Here is a 20,360-nt window from a genome sequence, read left to right on the forward strand (position 1 = left end):
TGTGTGTGTGTTTGGAGCGGCATCATTCTAGACTTTTCTCTTCCTCCTCTCCTCTACTCCTTAATATCTCACCTTTTCTTACCCATGTTCTTCAGACTCACGGTGCTACTTGAACTCACACGGACATTTAACAGGTCTCTCTTTCTCGACCCTGCACTGTCCCAATTCATTCTCCACACTTATGTTAGAAATCTACTGAAAATAATATATGATTGTATTAGTTACTGCGATTGATCAGCACCACAGTCTTCTCAAGCCAGGTAGTCTCAAGAGCCCCTCCTGGGTGAAAACAATAATCAACAAATGTACAGTCTGAGCGCAGAAACCGCCTCTAAAAACAAGAAATAGTTTTGAAGTCCTTTTGAAGGTACATATTTTTAAGTTTAAAATTCATGTGAATTTTGCATCATACTCTATAATATAGCCTTGATGGTTTTAAAATATGTTTAAAAGTTTCAACTTATTTACCAGCCAAATTACTTGTTTAGCCCCACTGACACCTTCACCCCAATGCCCCCACCTTCGTCCCATCCAGGAAGGTGCTATGTATAGTAAAAATAATAATAAAAATATATATACATATGTATATACACAAAATGAGAGAAATTAAGTTCTACTGTTTAATAAAATATGCGTTAACAGCACTTTTATGTTATATAGTACTTTGCCTACATAACACCTTTCAAAAATTCGCTGTATGTACCTTACACAAGTTACCTTACAGCTGGTATTTACAAGTCGTTCAGTGTGCTGAGCCTTCACGTTGATGCCTGTTGTTTTTTGCCTCCCAACAAAAGTTTCTTAATTACACTGTCAAAAGATTTCTTAGTTACATTGTCAAAAGAAAGGCAGACTGCCACATGCAGCGCCTCATTTGGATGTGTCTGGAGTCTTGGAAGCTTGACTACCCTACGTTCTCCTACAAATGGACCTTGAGAGCTTGTTTGGAGGTTCTAGCAGGGGAGCGCAGCTACTCGTATACCCTTGACCGAAGAACGGTCCTCCTCTATCGGGGAAGGTCGTCCTCTTCGACCGAGCGCGCAGCTTCGGGAGGGACGCACATGGAGCGGTGAGGGAGGAAGGGGACACCCGCCTAGCCAGCCAGATCAGCCGAATCAACCCTGGCGATCAATGGGGTGACAGATGTCGCAGCCAGATCGCCCTCACATCCGAGGGACCACACTTGAGCACGAGGTATATAAACCCTGTAGAGAATGCTCTCTTTTCGCATAGGTCGAGTTGTTTACCACATGCCTGAGCGCTAATAGGAACTTTTAACTAAAGTCCAAATCTAACTAACATTTTACAGGTTATTTCACCCTTCAAAATGCTAAAATTGCTGTTGAAATTGGCTTAAATTGGAGCTGTTTTTATATTATCCAGAATGCCTTGCAGATGGGTGGGGCATGCTAAATACTGCCGTCTCTATTGGTGAAATCTTCCCGCAGCCTCGCCCACCGTGAGTGCCTTCTGGCCGCCCGCTGCTCCCGCCTCGCCGCAGAGCACTTGTGGTGGGCTTTGTGCGGCTCCAGGTGCTCCGAGCGGCCTCCAGGTCTGTCTCCCCTGCTGCCCCCACCAGCCCCTTCTCCTCTTCCTTCTCCTCCCCTCTACTCTCCCGGCTTCGAGCCTCTAACTCTCCCATCCATCCGGTAACCACTCTTCCATTCAATCCTTCTCTAGTCTCCCTCCCTCTTGTCTTTGGCGCCTCTGCCCCCATCTGGGCATACGTGGGCCCTTGGCTGGGGTTGGGGTCGTTCTTGGCTCAGCGTGCGTATTTTTATTAACCCGCTCTGCAGAGTCTGAATCCATTGATGGAAGGCAGGCTCGGATCCTCCCCGGGCCGAGCCCAGCGTGGGCTGAGCGGGGGCGCGGAGTCCCCGGGAGTCTCGTCTCGGGTGGCCGACTGCGTGGCGTGGGAGCATTCGCCAGTCTGGGGGCTCATCTCCCAGCGGGGGCGGGGGACGTGCGGGACCCGGGGGCGGCTACCGCAGGCGTGGCGAGGGACGCACATTTTGCAGACAATAGTAATACTTAGCCTATCCATCTCCCAGTTGCTGTGATAATCAAATATGATGATGCATGTGAAAGTACGAATACTTGCAGAGGTTCCAGTGGGCGTGTAATTCTTCTCCGCGTCTGGCCTCTCCAGGCCGAATTTGTAAAATCTAAGATTTTCAAGGTCAAAGTATATGATGTTCTGAATCTGTGAAGTACCGTACTGCTAGCACAGATGTCTTTACAACAAATGGCCCCAGCTTCCTAAGATCCAGAATAAGAAATCAGAAATAGAAACAATATGAAAGCCAAGGTGGTTCGTTTTTTGTTTTTTTAAATGTTTTAAAATGGTGGCATGTTTTTATTGAGTGAGAGAGAACGCAGTAATAATTTAAAAAAAACAGTTTCCTGTGCCAAAATCCTGAATATTCGTTTAGCTCCTGAGCACTGGGTTGAGGACACGAAATTAAGACTGTTCGTGTGCGAGGAGCTGCTGGATTTGTTTTTCAGAAAACCTGAAAGGCCATCATGGCAGCGCAGCCCAAGCTCCACTATCCAAACGGGAGAGGCCGGATGGAATCCGTAAGATGGGTTTTAGCTGCTGCTGGAGTTGAGGTACCCTATATGCTGTTTCTTCCTGTCGTACAGCCTTGAGACTATTGAGGAAAACATAAATGGCGGAGCCTTGTGGAGTCCTCTCCCACTAACATTACAGACATGCTTCATTGAGTCAGAAGACTCCTTCCTTTCAAGGGGTTTTTTCTTTATAAATGGAATGTCGTTGATGGAATTCTGTTTTACTTTTGACTATTACTTAATCGTTGGCTTCCGATCTACTACCAATAAATTAATAAGGAGAAAAGCAATGAACCTGAAATTTGCCAGTTACTCCCAGAACTTTTAATCATACAATCTCTAGGTAAATTGTCTGTTTACTTCAATGGCTTCAAACTGGCAGCCTTCTATTTTTGTCTGCCTACGTGTATGCTTCGGCCCACAGTGTTTTTGTTTTTCTTTTGGTTCTGTTCTTTTGCCTTCTTATTTATGGAAATTTTCAAATGCGAACAGTGGTAGACAGAACATTACCGTGAAGTCCATGTACCCTTCGCCAGCTTCAACAATCATTAGCTCTATGCTAATCTTATTTCTTCTCTCTCCTCCCCTCTGCTTGTTTTGTGGGAGTGGGTACTTCAAAGCAAAATCCATACATATTGTTTCATCTGTGAGTACTTCAGTTTGTATCTTGAAAAGATGAGGATTTTAAAACATAACCACAATACCGTCATCACACCCAACAAAATTAACAATTTCTTGTTAGCATCTAACACTCAGTCTGATTGTCTCAAACAGGTCTTTTTATGGTTGGCTTGTTCCAGGCTGGATCAAAATCAGGTCCACGCGTTGTGTTTCGTTATGTTTCAATATTTTAAAAATCTCTAACATTTTCTCTGCATTAAAAAAAAATAAACCTTGTATTTGGAAATAATTTTAGATTAATAGGAAAGTTATAAAGATAGTGCAGAGCGTTCCCACATAACTGTCACTCAGTCTCCCCTAATAATATCTTAGATAACCATGTCAAAACTAAGAAATTAACATTGGTGCATAAACTATGGACTTTATTCAAATTTAATTAGTTTTTCCACTAATGTCCTTTTACTGTTCCAGGATCTGACATTATATTTAGTTATTATGTTTCCTTAGTCTCCCTCAATCTGTGGTAGTTGCTCAGTCTTTCCTTTATTTCACAACCTTGACAGTTTTGGAAAGTATTGTTCAGGTTTTTTGTAGAATCCTCCACAGTTTGGGTTTCTCTGATGTTTTTCTCATGATTGTACTGGGCTTTGGGGTTTTGGGGGAAGAATACCACAGAGGTGAAGTGCCCTTCTCATTGTATCATGTTAGGGGTTCCATGATATTAACATGAGTTATCATGGGTGCTGTTAACCTTGGTCACTTGGTGAAGGTGGTGTCTGCCAGGTTTCTTCATTGTAAAGTGGCTATTTTTCCTTCTGTTCTTTGGAAGCGAATCATTAAGTTCAGCCCACGCTCAAAAGGATGGGAATTAAGCTCCGCCTCCTGAGGGGAGAGTATCTGCATTTAGAATTCTTATGTAAGGAAGATTTATCTTTTTCTCTCCATTTATTTATTTATTCAATCATTTGTTTATATCAGTATGGACTTAAGTATATTTATTTTATACTTTGGGTTAAAAATCCAATAGTACTTTATTTTCTTACTCAAATTGTTCCAGCTCTGGCCTTTGTGGCTCTGTCAGGTGGCTCTTGTGTCCTTTCCACAAAGCCCCATGTTCCTTTTTTTCCTTTCAGCGCTTTCTTACTTTCTGACACTACAGGATGCTCCAGGCTCACCTTGTATTTTCCTTGCCCCGGCCTTAGAATCCTGTATTTCTCCAATGAGCCCTGGTCCCTTTTATTAGAACACGGTATTAACAGCCAAGATCTGGATGATAAGTGTCTGCATTTGTTTCTAGTGCCATTTATTTGTGGAAGAAACTGCCCTGTAGAATTTCCCCTTTTCTGGATTTGGCTGATTTACCCTCATTTTAATATGTTCCTTTATTCTCCATATTTCTTGTAAACTGATGCTGGGACCCAGAGGTCTGATCAAATCCAGGCTCCTTTTTTTCTTTCTGTCTCTGGATTTTTTTCCTGCCAGGCTGTATCAGAGGTGATGCTCTGAACACATTTCTATTGTATGACATCTGGGGTGCATGATGTCTGACTGTCTCGTTTTCAGCAACACTGAGCGTGATCAGTGTGTTCCGGTGACGTCAGCCTGAACCACACGTTATAAAGTTTCCTCCGTTACCCTTGCAACTAGTGGTTTTAGCAGCTGTTGATCATTGCCATTGTTAGGGATTACAAAATGGCTATTTTTCTATTTCTGTCACTTCACCTGAATTTATTAGCCATAATTCTCTTATAAAGAGTAATGTTTCATTTGTTAACTAATTACCTTGAAGTACAGTTCATATAGGAAGGGCAAGATAAATGCTTGATTCTGTCTCTTTATGAATTTTCAGAATAGTGAGTCGTTACCTTAGCAACCTCCAAAGATGAGAAATGAAGGTTGTTGGCTTTGGGGTTTTGTTTGTTTGGTTTGGTTTTGTTACAGGATACATACCCAGGTTCTTTACCCGCCACACAAGAGGGGCCAAATAAAACTGGAACACCAGGCTCACGGCAAGGAAAGAGTTTTATTTCAGGTGACGTCAGCAGGGAGACAAGAGCTCTCAGATTTGTCCCATCTCCCCGAAAGATGGGAGGCAAGGGGTTTTAAAGGTTGTGAGGGGGAGCGTCTACTGGAGTTTCAGGTAGGGGAGGGGGAGCATGTGGACCTGCTGGTTGGCACCTTCCCACCAGCTTGTGTTTGGCCTTGAAGACTGAATTTCTCTCCCTTGACTGTCTGGACTTTTCTGGTTAGTTTTCATCTTCAGCCTGCGTTTGGCCTTGTGAGGCTGAATCTTGATGTCTGTACCTGGATTTCCTGAGAAAGACAGCTCACTCATATACTGAGGAGGGACAGAAAGACCTGGTTAGTTTTAAACAACAGTTGATTATGCAGAGTATGCACAGCTGCAGTTAGCAAAGCTTATCTCAAAGTTTTTGCTCTCTTCTTCTAGCCCAGGGAAGATTTTTTAACCTCTTCTTGCTCGGTTTCAGTTTTGGTTTCTTTGCAGATTATTATAACTTGCCACACAGTGTTTTACAATTTTCTAAATTTTTATATAGAAATTCTGATTTCTGACTTCTCTTGAGAAATAGGAAGATCTGATGATACTGGGCCCTGATTTCCACAGGGCAGCAATTGCTGAATCTGAGTAAGGACCACCACTGTAGATGGACCTTTCTAGTTCAACACAGTCCGCATCACTCCCAGTTGTCTCAGGACATATTATCTGATTTGTTAAGAGGAGGGTGAAAAAATTCTTGGTCCCATCAACTAAACCTGGTCAGCTTATTTATGTCAGCTGTCTAACCCCTGTATGCTTCTGAGTTTGCATGCAATTCCGATTTATTTAATAGCTTTTGTAATGGGTGTCTTATATGTGTATGTAATATAGTCCTTTGTCAAATCCCCTCTCATCCCTGACTTCCATCTACCCTGTCTCTCCTACTCTCTTATGAGTCAAGATTCTTGGTTACAGTAATAGAAATCCAACCCTAGATAAGTTAAACAAAAAAGAACATGGGTCTTATGACCCACCTACCCTAGACCAGGCAGGCAAGTGGGGTAGCATAATTAGCCCAGCTTAGGTCTCGGGCCCACCCCACTGACCAGGGTGGAGGGAGCTAGACTAAATTCTCTCACTGGGGCTGACCACATGGTTTATAGGAGCAATTCCCAAAAGGTGGTTTTGGGGGTGGGGGGTCCCTGCCCATTTCTTTGCCAAAAGACATTTTTAGCTAAGTTTGTGCTTGTGTAGATGTGAAATGGTCGGGAGGGCAGGCTGGCAGCCCCTGGATGAGCTCGGGATTCCCAGGGTCACAGTGTTGGGTTGACCCTGTTGTATAAAGCACACACATCTGAGTAACTAGGTAACTGAAACCCTCTGAAAGGCAGCCTGTCCTCCTTCAGGGAGTCGGTGTCCTCAGTCTCAGCCACTTGGTTTGAGTCCTTAGACATTGTTCTGAGCTGGATGTTGCTTCTTTGCTGCTTGAGGCTTCATTTGCCTGAAGACCCCCCAGAAACCCAGTCAGATCCTCCTTGTTAAGAGGGAGATTAACACATGTAAAAGAGAAGATTTAAGCCCACAAAATATTAATTCAGGACTTCTGGGCAATTCACTGAGAAGAACTGAAAAAGCAAGCAAAAGGAGGTGTTGTGGTGTCGACAGGGCAGTGCTCCAAAGACCCCCACGTGGGAATAGTACCCTGCTTGTGCAGACAGAAACGGAGACGCTGCCTCTGTCCCATCGCCTTGAGCAGTGCTCAGACTAGAGTCGCTCAGACTAGAGTCGCCAGGCTCCCTCCCACCTCTCTCTGCTTGTGATCTTTCTCCTTCCTCTCTCTCCCACCCTCTCATCTCCCATTCCCGTACCAGTTTCTTCTTACTGCCCAGTAGTTTTATAAAGCTTGACATGAGAGAGTTGTTCTAGAAAGAACACACACATTTTGCATAGGCGTTCCCAGAAGTCAAAAATCAGAATCAGAACCATTTGGAAGGACTTGTTTTTAAAAATGTAACTTTCTGGTCTCTGCCAGCTGCTGCATTGAGTATCTGAGGGGTGGGCGTGGGTCTAACACTCCCCTCACCCCCACTTCCTTGTGTGCTTTAAGTGGTCATGGTCATAGAAGTTTGAGAGCAGTAGCGTGGAGGGAGCACCACCTGCATCACATCTGAGCAGCTGGGCGTTTGGACAAATGCCTGGAACATTCTTACTCTGTGGCTACTGGTCCGTGGGCAGGAGATAGAGGGCCTCCAGGGGCCCTGAGACCCCTTTCCTCATACCACGAGGACGCTGGCGAGTAGGAGAAGCCATGCTTACAACCCATCACCCCGATTCCCACCCCCCAGGTCAGCTGGTTGGGACGGAGGAGGGGAGAACTGCTAATTGTGTGCTGGTCAGCTCTGCCCCCCCTCAGATGACTTGGGCAGCAGCGCAGGGCAGACACGACTCGGGACTCTGCAGAGGCGGCCTCCTCTTCCTGATGTGAGGTGCATTAGTGCCTTAGAATGCTTTTTTCATGTCTCAGAAGAGGAACCTGTTTTCAGTGTTTCCTTTTTCCCCCCAACTTTTTAGTTTGAAAACTTTCAGACCTACAGAAAAGTTCTAATAGTACAATGGACACCTTTCAAGTAAATTCACTAGCTGTTAACATTTTGCTACATTTGCTTTCTCCCTTCCTCCCTCTGCTTTTTTTTCTCAGTCCGTTGAAAGTAGGTTACAGACATCAACATGTATCTTCCTCCTAAGAAAGAGTAAATAATTGTGCTAACACAGTATCATTGTCACAACTAAGAAAGTTAATACTAATTTTATAATATCTACTATGCAATCCGTATTCAGAAGTTCCCTATTGCCTCCCAAATGTCTGTATAACTGTTATATGTCTATTTAGCAGTTGTGACTGTGTCGTGTACCCCCCACTGCCTGCTCGCCCCTCCTTCCAGGATCTAATCAAGATTCAGGCATTTGGTTATGTCTCTTTAGTCTCTTTTCATCTGGAACTGTATCTGTTTTTTCCCCCCATGCCCTTGACTCTTTGAGAGTCCAGGCCATTTATGTTGCAGAATGTCCCACATTCTGGATATGCCTGATTTTCACCTTGCAATGAGATCCAGGTTAAATGTTTTTGACAATGTTTTTACAGTGTTCCTGTGCCCTTCTCATTGTGTGACAGCAGGAAACACACGATGTCTCGGAGTGGCCCCCAGTGGGGAGCTAAATGTGACCACTTGTTTAGATAGATGGTGAGATCTCCAGATCTCTCCGTTGTGGAGATATTTCTCCTTTGTTGTAATTAAGTAACTTGGGGGGTGATACTTTGAGGTTGTGTGAATATTCTGTGCCCCATAACCCAAGGATTTCAGCATCCATTATGGTCCTTATGAGAATCAGTCACTGCATTGTAGATTGCAAATTGATGACTTGCTAATTTTATCATTAATGAGCAATAGTCTACATGAATTAGCACTAATTCATCTGTAAAAAAGACCTTTTCCTTCTCCCTTCCTTTATTTTGGTATCATCATTTATGGACACTGGGATTTTTTTGTTGGTGTGTGTTATAACCCATAACTGACATTACTCTTTTTGATGCTTAAATTGTCCTAGATTCGGCTAGGGAATCCCCCTCGAGTAGGCTCCCATGTGCCTTTGCCTTTGTTGTCTCTCATTAGTGCTTCAGCACTTCCTTGCTTTCTGAGAAAACAGAATCAACTTTTTCTCCCAGGAGCCCTGGTTTCCATCCTGGTAGGCAGTGATATTTGGAAACCAAGATATGGGTGTTAGGGCCGACCCCGTGGCTTAGCGGTTAGGTGCGCGCGCTCCGCTGCTGGCGGCCTGGGTTTGGATACCAGGCGCGCACTGACGCACCGCTTCTCTGGCCATGCTGAGGCCATGTCCCACATACAGCAACCAGAAGGATGTGCAGCGGTGACATACAACTATCTACTGGGGCTTTGGGAGGAAAAAAATAAATTAAAAAAAAATTAAAAAAAAAAAAGATATGAGTGTTAAGTGTGCTCTTTCTCTTTGCTTCTGAGGTGATTTAACTTGGTATTTTCAGTCCTGAACCTGTAATAACATTTCCTTTCTTTTGGGGGGTTATCTTTTTTAAATTTAGTTTGATGAAGAATTTTTAGAAACAAAAGAACAGTTGCAGAAGTTGCAGGATGGTAAGTATGGAAATGAGACAACGGTCAGTAATACTGAATTTTTTTTTTTTTTAAGAACTGATATGTACATGGAAGGGCAAAGATGCTGCTTACACCAGACCTTCAGAACAGTATCCTAAAACCAGACAAGCAGGAGGGAATAACAGCTGAAATTGCCAAGAAATCGCTCCTTTTTAAGTAGTTCTTTAAGAACTAGCTAAAGGGAGGAAGCAGTTCCTTCCTCCATCCAAGTGCCCTTCTCCATCCCTTTCTCCTCCCTCTGCCCTCCTCTGGCCTCTCTTTCCCCCCTTTCTTCCTCTCCCTCATCCCTTCCCTCCTCCTCATCTTCCCTGTCTTGCCCCCTCCAAATTGTCTGAGGCATCAGCACCTGCTTGAAGTATGCAGATAAAAATCGTCGTTTATACTAGGCTGCATTTCTGAAGTAAATACCAAACAGAAACAAAATCAGTGACAGGGCCCCCCCTTTAACTCCTGGTCAGTCTTACTCCCTCCATGCCCAGGGCCCAGAAGAAACACCTGCCAGCCCTGTAAGCAACCTCCCTCCCAGCCGTCAGCAGGGTCCCCAGGCCGAACTCAAGGCTCCCTTGAGAGGGACCAGCTCTACAGGGCTGTAATGCCGCCTGTCATGCGTGACCCTGCCTGGCGTCACCAGGCGTGTGCTGAGTACTCATGTCCCCTCTGCGCTCACGTGCCCACAGACCCTGAGCCCCTCGAGGGCTGGGCTGTATCCTGTACTTGCATCCCTCCCCGGGATTTGGAGTGTGCAAGGTGTTTGATACAGGTTTGTTGAAGAAAGTAATGGCTTACTTTTGGACCAGTGACAGCATACTTGATAGTAAGTGGTCTGTGGCTGTGGAAGAGAAAAACTGAGTCGACGTGAGTAAGTATCAGCTGGTGACTTAGGTTTCATGATCAGATTGTCTAAAATAAGTGCAGTCAGTAGAACATGTTACAGTGATGGAAATGTTCTATTCTACACAGTCAGTGTAGTAGCCACTAGCCATATGTGCCTATGGAGAACTTGAAATGTGTCTACTGTGACTAAGGAATTGAATTTGAAATTTTTAAAGTTTTAATTAGTTTAAATTTAAGTTTAACTAGACACATGCAGCTACTGCCCACTGTTGGCCAGTAGAGCTCTGAAGAAATATCTTCACTGCATTTCCCACCACCCCTTATCATGGTGGGTAGGTATTTTTTCCTGGGGTGAAAATGAAAAAGGAAGGTTTAGAACGATGCTAGCGCTGGGGCTTCTTTTATGGCTAAATCCGCTTCCCCGAATGAGGTTGAGGTTATCTGTCATCAGGGAGCTTTCTACTATTTCCTAAGGCTGTCGCCCCACTGGCCCTTTTCATTCAGTAGAGCACTTTTTTAGGGGATGGGGGACAGGGAAGAGATTTCTTCTAACTCTGGGCTTCCACGCTCAGGTAACCACCTGCTGTTCCAACAAGTGCCGATGGTTGAAATTGACGGGATGAAGCTGGTGCAGACCCGGAGCATCCTCCACTACATCGCGGACAAGCACCACCTCTTTGGCAGGGACCTGAAGGAGAGAACCCTGTACTGTGGCCCCTCTCGAGTGCTGTCGTTGTCAGCTTGCTGGCGCCCTAGCTGATTAGCAGTCCTCTGCAGCGCACCCTGGCTACTTTATGTCTCGTGTTGTTAGTGTGACAGAGTCTGAGTAAAACAATAGAAAACAATTGAATTCAGATATTGGATCCTGACTCTGGCATGTGGTGATTTCAGGTTTCAGCATCTTTAAAAGCTTTGATACTGCTTTTTACCTTTCTTGCAAACTTATCATCATGGAGTATTAGGAACAGAAAGCCGCTGTGACATTCAAGGCCTGGGATACTGTGCACTGGATTATACTTTGAGCTCAAAGCCAGGTCCTTGTATCTCCTAGAAGGCCTGATACTGGGAAAAATGCTGAGTTCCAGGGTTCTGATGAGTTTCCTGTGCAATGGGATAATAATAGCACATTCCTCACAGTGTCATAGGATTCAGTGAAATGTTGGATATAGAGTGTTTAGCACCATGCCTGGTACACACCAAGCATTCCATAAATGATATGCACTCTTTTTATAAATGTGAAGTTCCACCCACATTGAGGGTGGTGGCTGGTTGTGGGTGGAGGAGGAGGGCCGGGGAGAGACTGTTGTGCTTTCTGATTTGTGACAGATTTTTCTGAAGGACTTTTCTGAATTATAACTAGAATTGACTTTGCATCTTTGCCCTTAAGAGTCAGATGTAGGTAAATGCTTCTTGGTACTTAAGTTGCGGGAGCCTTAAGAGAAAAGCACTCTGAATGCTTAGCGGTGGAAGCCGTTGAGTTTAAAGAGAGAGGAAACTGAGAAAACTGCTTTTTTTTTGTTTTTAGGATTGACATGTACGTGGAGGGGACGCTGGATCTGCTGGAACTGATCATCATGCATCCTTTCCTAAAACCAGATGATCAACAGAAGGAAGTGGTTAACATGGCCCAGAAGGCTATCATTAGATACTTCCCTGTGTTTGAAAAGGTAGGTGGCAGAGAAGCCCGTGACCACAGCATAACCTGACCACAAAGGAGCTGCCACTACGCCCCTTTCTGCTCAGGGCAGTGTAAAGCTGATGGACTGACGTCGCCGGACACCTGAGAGTGACAGTGGCCATCAGCACAAAGCCAGGATGTCTTGGAGCCCCTCACACTCCACTAGGACCACATTACTGGAAAATGTGGGCTCACCCCATGTGTGCATTATTGTTCCTTCACATTCCCCAGGGGCCCAACTGTGTAAGATGCAGAAAAACAGAAACTCCCTAATTCCTTCCTTCTTCCATTCCATTGTGACTCAGATACCCTGTTTGGAGAGAAGAACCGTTACAGTTTTATTTTTCTTCCCTTTGCTCTTTTTGTTCTCTGTTTTCTTATTTTCCTTGTCTTCTTGCTATCTCTGCTTTTCTGAGCTTCAAACTCCTTTTTTCCTGAACTGAGAGGAAGTTTTTTAACTGTTTCACTTAAAAAACAAAAGAAGAGAATGTGAAAATATGGAATTGGCAAACTTCCTCTGGTCATCCTGGTGGAATTAGATTTCAGACAAAGGAGAGGTATTTTCTGGGTTTTTCTGTCACTTGGTTTCATGGTCTTCTGCCCACAGGCACTTTGTGAATATAAAATATAATGCAGAAATGTGGTGTGACAAGGGGGGACAGGTACCTCGGTGACAGGTCACTGCTGGTTCTTCTGTCCCTATGGCCCAGACTGCATCAGGCCTCCTCCCAACACATGAGCTAAAAACTGTTACCCCCTCTTACACAGAATGAAACAGAGTCACAGAGAGATTGAGTGACGTGCCCAAGGTGGGGAGCTGGGATTGGAACCCTGGCCTCTGATTACAAATTCTGGATTCATTGTACTATCCCACTCTGGCTTCAGAGTCCTGTTTAATTTGGAGTTATACACAGAATCCCTGTCAGACACACACACCGCATATATACACACACACACAAATATGTGTGCACACAGACTCACTTTCGTGGGCATCCAAGAATTCACTGCAAAGGGATCTCCCTTCTACCACTGTTCTCGCCTCCCCCGATCATCACCTGTTCCTGTGAATCTCTGCACCTATAGGTTGCTCTCAAAATGGGAGTCAAGGTGAACTCTCGTGCTTTTAATTTTCTCTGTCTTGGGAGATGTGAAAGAAAGTCTGCTTTTTTATAGTCACGTCTAGTTTATGACCATGAGTCCCGATGTTCATAGAAACGCAGCTAGCAACAAGATTGGGCTCCCTGGAGAGGACCTATCGTTTATTTCTTACATCACGTGCCCCCCAGCCTCCTGAGTTCATCAGGGCTAATTCATTTCTGTAGATACATTTATGGAATAGATGTATTCCTTTAAAGCACTGGATGCTAAATCCAAAATTAATGTTTCCTTCCCCTTTTCAGTATCTCCTTCTGCTGTAAAGCAGATATTTAATGATGCTTTCATTCCTTCACCTTTTGTTTCTCTCTCTCTGGTACAGGGAGCTTCCTCTTAGTTGATGTTATTCATAAAAGGATGAAAGGGCAAGGCCTAGTTTCACCCCTTCTCAGACCCTGCACTGACTCAGGAGCTTCCTCAGTTTCTCCATGTGGAGGATCGTAACCAGTGCAGCATGTTTCTATCCTGCAGGTTTTAAGGGATCACGGACAAAGGTTTCTCGTTGGCAATCAGCTGAGCCTTGCAGACATAATTCTGCTCCAAACCATTTTGGCTTTAGAAGAGAAAATTCCTAATATCCTGTCTGCATTTCCCCACCTCCAGGTAAATAAAACCACGTCTTAGAAGATTAGCCCGGAACTCTTAGACCTTCCTTCAATGTCTGTTGATTGGTTGGCTGGGGGCGGTGTGTGTGTGTGTGTGTGTGTGTGTGTGTGTGTGTATAATTTGTTTAGATTCTAGTTAGTGAAATGAAATGAAGATACAGACTTGAAATTGTTTTTCTGGTCCCCAGATTCTTAGAGCTGAAAGATCATTTCCAGCTGAGAGAAGTTTTACCTTAGTAACTGCTCTCCTGGAACGAACTCCACACAGTTTGCCAGTAGAGACTTGCCTTGGAGGTAATCCTGGGGACAGGCATTCCTCATCTCTTTGGGCTGTGTGTACTGACCGAGGGCCTGAGAGTCAGCATCACAAGTCTCATGGTCAGGGGGTGGCTCCCATTCTCAGAAGAACGTGCTCTCCAGTTAGAAACGTCCGAGCCTGAGTTCTAAGAACTAAGAGGCACCCTGAACATTACCCCAAAGAGTTCCTGCCATTCTCCTTCCCAGAAATTCCGAGGAGAGACTGTGTGTGACTTAGCTTATTCCTTAGTATTATTCTGACAGGATTGATCATACAATTTTGAAGCAGAAAAGGGCTTTAAAAAAACGAATCTCTTCCGATGCCTTAGATATCTGTATGAGGAAATAGAGACCCAGGGTAAAGAAGTCAGCAGCTAAGATGGCCTGGTGAGTGGGTGCCTCAATTTTGTCTAGAACCTTAGCCTTTTCTCTCTAAATCCAATGGGCTTTCATCTATACTGGGGGGGGGGGAGGGGGGCAGTTGGCAAACCATGCCCCCCCCAGGTCAAATTGGGCCTGCTCCCTGTTTTTGTACAGCTCTTGAGCTAAGGATGGTTTTTACATTTTTAAATGGTTGAAAAAATACCAAAAGAATAATAATATTTCATGACATGAAATGACGTGAAATTTAAATTTCAGTGTCCATAAAGAAGTTTTATTGGCACAAAGCCACAGCCATTCATTTATGCATTGTCTAAGGCTGCTTTTGTGCTACCGCAGCAGAGCCGAGTGGTTCTGATACAGCCCGTGTGGCCTGCAGAGCCTAAAATATTTACTAACTGGTCCTTTATAGAAAGAGGTTGTCAATCCCCAATATAGACCAGATCAACACATCTTTGACCAAGTTATCAAAAGCCAAAAGAGACACACAATTTCCAAAGAGTAAAGACGCATACTTTTTTAAGAAACTAATTTTTCCAAGTCTAGTAAACATCATTTTGATATGCTGATAAGGACAACAACCACCAGTTAAATGCATACACCCAGAAAATGAGAACCAGAATCTTTGATGAGGCAAATACTCAATATATAGTTTAGCTATCTGTTCATTTTTTTCTTGTAGACGCAGAGATGGACTTTTTTTTTTCTTAAATGTCGCTTTTTTTGTGTGTGTGAGGAAGATTAGCCCTGAGCTAACATTCGGGCCCAGCTTCCTCCACTTTATATGGGATGCCGCCACACCATGGCTTGACAAGCGGTGCGTCAGTCTGTGCCCGGGATCCGAACCTGTGAACCCTGGGCTGCCGAAACAGAGTGCTCGAACCTAACCGCTACGCCACGGCGTTGGCCCAAGATGGAGGTTTTTTAATTTGACTTTAATACCAGTAGGTCCCTGAAATAGCCCAGGGACCTACTGGTATTTTCCATCCATGATGCTAACAATTTGTTTTTAAACCCTAGGCACATCTGTGTAAATACAATTTTAATCTCTGGTCAGATCGAACATCAATATTAAAGGACTTCAGAATCTAACACCAGTCTGAGTTGAATTAAAGGGTCATTCCTGCATTGAATAACGGGTAAAAAAAAAAAAAAAATGTCGGGAGTCAAAAAGCTTTATTATACATGACAAGTATGAACCCCAGGTAAAACTTGAAATGATAAATCCTATGGAACAAACTTCTAAACAGTGCTATAATATTCAAAATTAGATAATACAAGTAGTTCAAATAGGTAATAAGAGAAGATTGTCATCTTTGTAAAGCATTAATTGACATAATTATTAGTTTTTGTTGATATTAGTGACATATATACATACATATGTATATACATATATATGTGTGTGTATGTGTGTTTTTGTATATGCTTAATTAAGGCTGTGCTTTGTATATAATAGACATTTAATAAATAGCAGCTTTTTAAATAAATGACCTCTTTACTTTGGAAGATTTTATTAGAATAATTATGATGGATATGCACTTTGCATAATTCAAAATTTTCGCTAAATCAGTTAGACTTTTCTTCTCAATTACTGAGAATTGGTAAGATTTGACTCTGTGAATGAAAAATATAATTTTTTTCCTTCCATTCCAGTTTACATAAATATCTGGTATCTGAGCCCTAGGTTACAAAAAGTGCAACTGGCCGTCTCCCACGCATAGCCAGAAAGATGATTCATTTGTTAATAGCAGTAAAAAAGTCCAAGGAAGGGGCCGGCCTCGTGATGTAGTGGTTAAGTTCGTACACTACGCTTTGGCGGCGCAAGGTTCACAGGTTTGGATGCTGGGCATAGACCTATGCACCACTTATCAAGCCAAGCTGTGGTGGTGTCCCACATAAAATAGAAGAAGATGGGCATGGATGTTAGCCCAGGGCCGATTTTCCTCAGCAAAAAGAGGAGGATTGGCAACAGAGGTTAGCTCAGGGCTGATCTTCCTCACACAAAAAAAAACAAGTCCAAGAAAGCTGAATTGTAAAATGTACATTGTACCATCTGATGACTTTTTAAAGCACTTTATTTATATGATTCATTCATTTTCTCTGAGCAGATCGATATATTTAAGGTACTTCCCCTGTCTTTCTTTTTCCTTCCTTTTTTCTCTTTAAGCAAGTATCAGAATCCTAATCATAATTCTAAATATCTTTTTCATTTTGCTATCTCTGAAGAGGACTCACATCTCGGTGTGAACCCTGAGGTTTGCATGAAGCCTGATCCAGATTCCAGCCATGGTTGGCAGAGATTGTAAATAATCGTACCAAGAGATCGGACGCTAAACAGATGCTGGATTACAGTTCTGGTTGGATCCCTGCGACTAATATTTATTGAACAGAGTTTGATGGGCCATTTTGCACAACCGTATTTTCAGAGTAAATAATACCTCTGCCGTTAACCTTGAACTTCTGTGTTTTTCCTTTTTTAGGAGTTCACAGTGAAAATCAGTAATATCCCGACAATTAAGAAATTCCTTGAACCTGGCAGCAAGAAGAAACCTCCTCCGGATGACATCTATGTGAGAACCGTCTACAATATCTTTATGCCGTAAAACAACTCATGCATCTGTGAGTGAGAGCCAGCCCCTAGAGATTGCTGTGTCCACGATAGTATCTCCATCGATGCCAGGCTGCCGTGATCCCAGCTCTGTTGTAGTGCTATGTATGGTTGTTCCCAAGTTGGGTCTTTCATGTCAAGGCGATCTCTTCTAGAAACATCGACATTTTTGTGTCCAGTGAATAATCATTACGGGATTTTTTTTTCCTGAAAACCTTTTCAGAGAGGCTGGCATTCAAGTTAGATCTGATCTGAACTCATTTCCTGATAACAAGGATGGGAAGGCCTCATGTTCCCCCCTGAGTGTCTTTTCTCCTCTTCTTATCCCATTCTAAACCCCCTCCAGTCTCTTCCTAATTTTTAGTGTCTAATAAAACAGAATATCTAGTGAATAACTCTCCTCTGAGCTATTATAAATCCCTGGTAGCAATGAATGCAGTCGATATTAGCCAAAATAAAGAATTTACAAATCATTGCCCTGTTGCTAGAATTTTTAAATTAAATTGTTTGGAATATATAATACATTCACATGGTTCAAAATCAAAAACGTATTAAAGGGGTGAACAGTTAGAAGTGTTCTTTTCGGGCCGGCCCCGTGGCTTAGCGGTTAAGTGCGCACGCTCCACTGCTGGCGGCCCGGGTTCGGATCCCAGGTGTGCACCGACGCACCGCTTCTCCAGCCACACTGAGGCCGCGTCCCACATACAGCAACTGGAAGGATGTGCAGCTATGACATACAACTATCTACTGGGGCTTTGGGGGGAAAAAATAAATAAATAAAATCTTTAAAAAAAAAAGAAGTGTTCTTTTCACACTGCCACCCAGCTACTAAGTTCTGCTCCCCACAGGCAACATAGTTATCATTTGTATATCCTTCCAGTTATATTTGACACATGTATAAGAAAATATAAATATGTATTACATTTAACCTCTCACCACCCAATTGGTTATTTGTAGGCTTCTAATTTTTTGTACTTCAGAACTAAAAGTATGATTTATTAATACTGCTTTAAACATGTGTGGATCTGTATCTTAAATATTAATTAAGCACCTATTATGTTCCAGGTAGGGTACCAGGAGGTGGAACCCTAGAACAGAGCCCCTGCTCTAGAAAAATTCATCACTGTAGAGGAGATAGATGTGTAAGCAGCAGAAGTAAATTTGGAAAAGGAAGAATTGCTGCTTTGGGAGTATCTAGTACTCAGAAATTTAAAAACCAAGGAAAGGCGAGTGTTTGATGAGAGTCTCGTAGAGAGGACACCCTCATCCTTGACTGCAGGAGGGAACTTGTGCTCGGATGTAAAAAACAAAGAAGTAGTCGTGAGGTGATCGTGATGCCTGTCACAGTCAGTGCCAGTGCCTCAGTGTGTGTTAGGGGAAAGTCAAGCGCAGTTATACAGGTAGTGATTTGTCTTCACACCGTCACAGTGTGAGTCACTCTAATATTTAGAAGTGCTGGAGGAGCAAAGGCTTGGTGGCAGGTGCCGCATGGGGGCTGGCCTGAGGAGCAGTGACGGCCTAGGCTCTGCTCCTGAGGGGGAGGCCCAGTCCGGCCAGGCTCCTGAGAGCAAGAGCCAACAAAAAGAAGAGGATGAGGTAGTATGGAGTAGAGTCTCACCTTGCCGCAAGGCGGATCTGCCTTTGCTTCTGGGAGGTGATGCCTAAGCCCTTGGAATGTCATGCTGATAGGAGCAGCTTTGTTTGCTGGAGGCCTTGGGCCAGCCAGGCAGTAACAGAGTGATTTAGGGTGAGAGCTTTGAGCCACACCAACAATGTGATGTAGGGTTGGGGCTTGGGGGCATGTGGTGTCCGCTCAACGCTGGAGGGGCTGGAGACAGATCTGCCACGTGGGCAGTCAGTCATGCCCACATGATGGAGCCCCAGTAAAAACTCTGGACTCAAGGCTTGGGTGGGCTTCCCTGGTTGACCATACTCTATTGTCACCCGTGGTTGCTAGGAGGATCTAATGCTGTCCACGACTCCGCAGGAAGAGGGCATCTGGAAGCCCCGTGTTTGGAACCCTCCTGGAGTCTGCCCTGTGCATCTCTTCCCCTGGCCGATGTTCCTCTGTATCCTCTCCCTGTGATAAACCATAGCCGTGAGTACCACAGCTCTCAGTGAGTTCTGTGAGTCTTCGAGCGGATTGTCGAACCTGAGGGTGTTTTTTGGGTGCCCGCTGAACTTGCAGATGGTGTCAGAAGAGAGGGCCATCTTCTGGCCCGCTCCTTCTAAACTCTGCGGAAGAGAAACGACTTACACTCATATGGAAACTAATTTACATGTGGGAACCAGATACTGATTTGATGATGCCCAGGGACCTGTATTATTGAGTTTTGTAGATGGCAGCAAATTTGGGCTATTTTGTATTACCATTTCGGTGTGATTTTACTATCCAGTTTCAGTGCCTGATAATATTCATTGAGGGCCTGCTGTAGACCTTAAGCCATTTTGCAAACATTGCTCCTTGGGTTTTAATTCTCTTAGACACAAGGGGGCCCTCGAGAGAAAACAACCAGGGAGGAAGGTTGGCTTCTGCACTGAATGACAGGATGAGAGAAAATAAATACAAGAGAGAGACCAAGCTGTCTCCGAAGAAGACAGGTTCCCATGTCTCCTGCTCATAGTTATATACCTTAAATGGTGCAGGTCACTTCCCGTATTGGAAACAGGTTCCCCTCCTTCCCCATCCTGTCTCAGGCGGCATTACTGTACCTTTGTCACAACCCCTTTTGGCCCAGACTCCCACCCTTTAGTCTGACATCCCCCCCCCCAATCTATTTTCATGAGCCAGCGAACTCTGGCCATAGAGTAAGAAGTCAGGCACTGCATCATTTATCCTCAAAAACATCAGTGTGCTAGAATGTTCGGGGCTGAACCTAAACACATGAGACAGGGAGCAGAGCAGAAGGGGGGTCAGGAGGCTCACCGACCGGAAGCCATGGCAGGTGCGCCAGTGGGATTAAAGTGCACAGCCATGTGTAAATGGGGCAGTTGCAGAGGCTCTGGTGTCTGGGACAAAAGGGGAAACCTGGATGGTGTGGCGTTCTGGTGTCTGGGACAGAAGAAAGAAGTGCAGCACTTAAGGAGCCAGGGACCCAGCAGAAGCCACTCAGAGAGGCTCTGGCAGACTGGGTGCCCAAAGAAACACCTGAGTCTCCTCCTGCCCTTCGCCTGGCCGGGGCAGTCTGTCAGGGCAGCCTCCTGGCATATGGAGCAGAGCAGAAAGTGAATTCCAGGGGGCAGGGTCTGCAACAAGCCACAGCCAGCAGGGGATTTTGTATTATTTGCTGCTATTCCCTCTTTGGTGAATGAGCTTTTTTTTTTTTTTTTTTCTTGAGGAGATCAGCCCTGAGCTAACATCCGCCAATCCTCCTCTTTTTTTTTTTTTTTGCTGAGGAAGACGGCCCTGGGCTAACATCTG

General features: G+C 44.3%; 1 protein-coding gene across 2 annotated transcripts; it reads left to right on the plus strand.

The window, feature by feature from the left end:
- The first annotated feature begins 1,488 nt into the window (after positions 1-1,488).
- On the plus strand, positions 1,489-17,414 carry GSTA4 (glutathione S-transferase alpha 4). Of its 2 annotated transcripts, XM_058554147.1 has the most exons (7): positions 1,489-1,552; positions 2,506-2,610; positions 9,309-9,360; positions 10,788-10,920; positions 11,741-11,882; positions 13,520-13,651; positions 16,812-17,414. In XM_058554147.1, exons 2-7 carry the CDS (start codon positions 2,524-2,526, stop codon positions 16,932-16,934), a joined length of 669 nt encoding a protein of 222 aa, XP_058410130.1. In that variant the 5' UTR covers positions 1,489-1,552; positions 2,506-2,523; the 3' UTR covers positions 16,935-17,414. The 2 variants fall into 2 exon arrangements, with proteins under 2 accessions (XP_058410130.1, XP_058410131.1); XM_058554148.1 differs by lacking the exon at positions 13,520-13,651.
- The last annotated feature ends 2,946 nt before the right edge of the window (positions 17,415-20,360 follow it).

This window comes from Diceros bicornis, chromosome 14, assembly GCF_020826845.1.
Source record: "Diceros bicornis minor isolate mBicDic1 chromosome 14, mDicBic1.mat.cur, whole genome shotgun sequence".
Classification (NCBI taxonomy): domain Eukaryota; kingdom Metazoa; phylum Chordata; class Mammalia; order Perissodactyla; family Rhinocerotidae; genus Diceros; species Diceros bicornis.

Bases quoted from the DNA above. Each gene is read 5' to 3' on its own strand.
- GSTA4 (XM_058554147.1), top strand. From the start codon at position 2,524: ATGGCAGCGCAGCCCAAGCTCCACTATCCAAACGGGAGAGGCCGGATG. The intron at 2,611-9,308 runs GTACCCTATATG...TTTTAAATTTAG, and splicing joins TAGCTGCTGCTGGAGTTGAG to TTTGATGAAGAATTTTTAGA. The intron at 11,883-13,519 runs GTAGGTGGCAGA...TCTATCCTGCAG, and splicing joins ACTTCCCTGTGTTTGAAAAG to GTTTTAAGGGATCACGGACA.